The following is a 2,617-nucleotide window of genomic DNA, read 5'->3' as shown; positions in this document are numbered from 1 at the left end:
AAAAAAAATCAGAAAAATCAGATAGTTTGTTACCTATTTATAGCTAAATATTGCCTCATTTTGAAAATCCATTTAAAAAATGCATGCCTCCTTGAGCAGGCAGATATCAAAATGTTTGGACCACATTGGGAAGGGTCTATGGGTTGGCTTTATATCAATATAGTAACAAACATTTTATAGAGCCTTACAATTTACAAAGCATTTTGATATACGTCCATATCTCATTTATCCTCTCAACAATTCTCCAAGGCAATTATTAGTACCACTTCACAAAAGAGGAAACTGAGATTTAGAGTAAATCAGATACAAAATGTATTTCAACCTAGATTTTCATTACTATAAATCTCATGTTAAGTTTCAGAAAACACCACATTTATAATATCCTAAAATACCTTTTCTAATGTTTTACATATGAACTTGTATTTTACACACTTATTTGTTAAAGCTGTTTTAAGTACCTGATTATATATTATATTCTAAAATTATGTAGGAAGTAATGTTTTGAGGTAATAAGATATACTAAGCAATATCTAAAGCGTTACAAAAACTCATTTCTTTTTTGACCCTTAGGCATTACTATGTGGCATTGATTATGACACCTTTCGATACAAATAAGAGATAAAAATTAAAATTTCACATTTTAATTTAAGATATAACATTGCAAGTTTTGTTTTTCTAAAAGATCCATGCCCATCACATACTAATAAATTAAAATTCCCTTGAATTTTTGTGTCATTTAAAATACTTAGATAACATTTAGGATAGCCTCTTGATTCTTTAACATGTGAATTACTATAAGTTGATTAAAATTTCTTCTAATAAGTTATGGAGGAAAAGTACCTTTTTTATGTGCTGCTTCCTTTTTTCTTTGCCCCTCCTACATTAAAAAAAANGAAAAGTACCTTTTTTATGTGCTGCTTCCTTTTTTCTTTGCCCCTCCTACATTAAAAAAAAATGTTATTTGTATTTTAAAAACAGTCTTACACCCACATATTAAAAAAAAGAAAAGAAAAAGAATAGCTAAACATACTCACATACTCACATATTTAAATAAAGAAAAAGAATAAGAATAAAAACCTGAATAGCTTTTATATAATTTCTTTGACATATTTGATTTATATAAGTAATACATTTTTTCTTTTTTTTTTTTTAAAGATGACTGATAAGGGGATCTGAACCCGTGGCCTTGGTGTTGTCAGCACCACACTCTCCCAAGTAAGCCATGGGCTGGCCCTATAAGTAATAAATTTTAACATTGTAAATTTTTTGATGGAAATTTTTTTCCCCACAATATGAATTTCTTTCACCAAAATCTATTTACAAAAGAAAAAATGTTGAGGTATCATCTGAAAAGAATTTAGATTGGTCCAAGAAGGCAGTCTCCAGGATGGGGAATAAAAGCGTGAAGTATGGTTCAATCAGGATTATTTCTCTCCATCCTCACTAACTTAGAGTCACTTGGTCAGAACTAGAGAGGGCTTAAAACCAGTTAGAATTCCTAGACTTACTCATTATTTAACTGACAACAACAATAACAAAAAAGTGAATTCTGGCTGAAGGCCTTTTTAAAAAGGGGAATATTCTTTTAAAGCAAATAAAACATTGCTTAAACAACACATTCCAGATGTGTTCTGGGAAGTATAGTGGTGTAGTAGTTTCAAACTTTACGGCCTCAGAATTGCCTGGTGTGCTTGTTAAAATGCTGATTCTTGGCAGACCCTACCGAAACAGATTCTCTGGGAGTGGGACTATGTTTTGTAACGCTCTGCAAGTGATTCTAATATAGGTTTTCCTTAGACATCTAGATAAATGATGGACTCGTGAATAGGGTGTTTTGGATAGAGTGGGCAACGATGAAGCTGGAGAGATCCTAACATCCTCTTTTGTGTTCTGGGGAAAAGGTGTTAGTGCTCTGCGCTGATCTGCACTGTCCTGGCTCCCAAAAAGACTTGCTTAGGATACATATACGCATTCTATCTCGTAAATGATTTTCTCAAAACTGACTTTACTTCTTTGTCACTTTCTCCTTTTATTAATAAATGCCAGGATGGGCTTCCTGAACTTACCTTGTCTGGATTTAGGACCAATTCATTTTGTGACTCTGTAAGTTACATTAGAACATTGCTTCTCACACTTTAATGTGCCTGTGAATTACCCTGGGAGTTTGTAAAAAATGCAAATTCTGACTTAGTAGGTCTGGGGTGGGGTATAAGATTCTGCATGTCTAATCTGTTCCTCCAGGTAATGCTGATACTGCTGGTCTGGGAACCAAAGAGTAAAGCCCTAGACTGATAAAATTCTCTCTCTCTCTTTCTTTTTTTTTAAAGATGACCAGTAAGGGGATCTTAACCCTTGACTTGTTGTTGTCAGCACCATGCTCACCCAGTGAGCTAACCAGCCATCCCTACATGGGATCCGAACCCATGGCCTTGGTGTTATCAGCACCACACTCTCCCTAGTGAGCCACAGGCCAGCCCCCTGATAAAATTGCACCCAAACTAAGGGAATGAGAAAATGGGCATTCTTATATATTGCTACATGTAAACAGGTAGAATTTTTTTTTTTTGAAGAAAATTAAACAAATTCACTTCAAGAAATTTATGTGAAGTAAATAATT

The 2,617-nt window shown here is 33.6% G+C and overlaps 1 protein-coding gene across 1 annotated transcript in view; it reads right to left on the bottom strand.

Annotated features, from left to right (window-relative positions):
- The window catches only part of LOC103596462 (chromosome unknown open reading frame, human C1orf185), a gene marked incomplete at its 5' end in the record, with an annotated part of 31,461 nt that overhangs the window by 1,640 nt on the left and 27,204 nt on the right, over positions 1–2,617 (bottom strand). The window contains one exon of the mRNA XM_008580130.1: positions 903–939. Within this exon, the coding sequence (XP_008578352.1) occupies positions 903–939 (37 nt within the window). The remainder of the gene's footprint in view (positions 1–902; positions 940–2,617) is intronic.

This window comes from Galeopterus variegatus, unplaced genomic scaffold (assembly GCF_000696425.1).
Source record: "Galeopterus variegatus unplaced genomic scaffold, G_variegatus-3.0.2 Scaffold6, whole genome shotgun sequence".
Taxonomy (NCBI): Eukaryota; Metazoa; Chordata; class Mammalia; order Dermoptera; family Cynocephalidae; genus Galeopterus; species Galeopterus variegatus.
The sequence above is the reverse complement of the archived record's forward strand: the minus strand, read 5'-3'. Positions and strand labels throughout refer to the sequence as shown.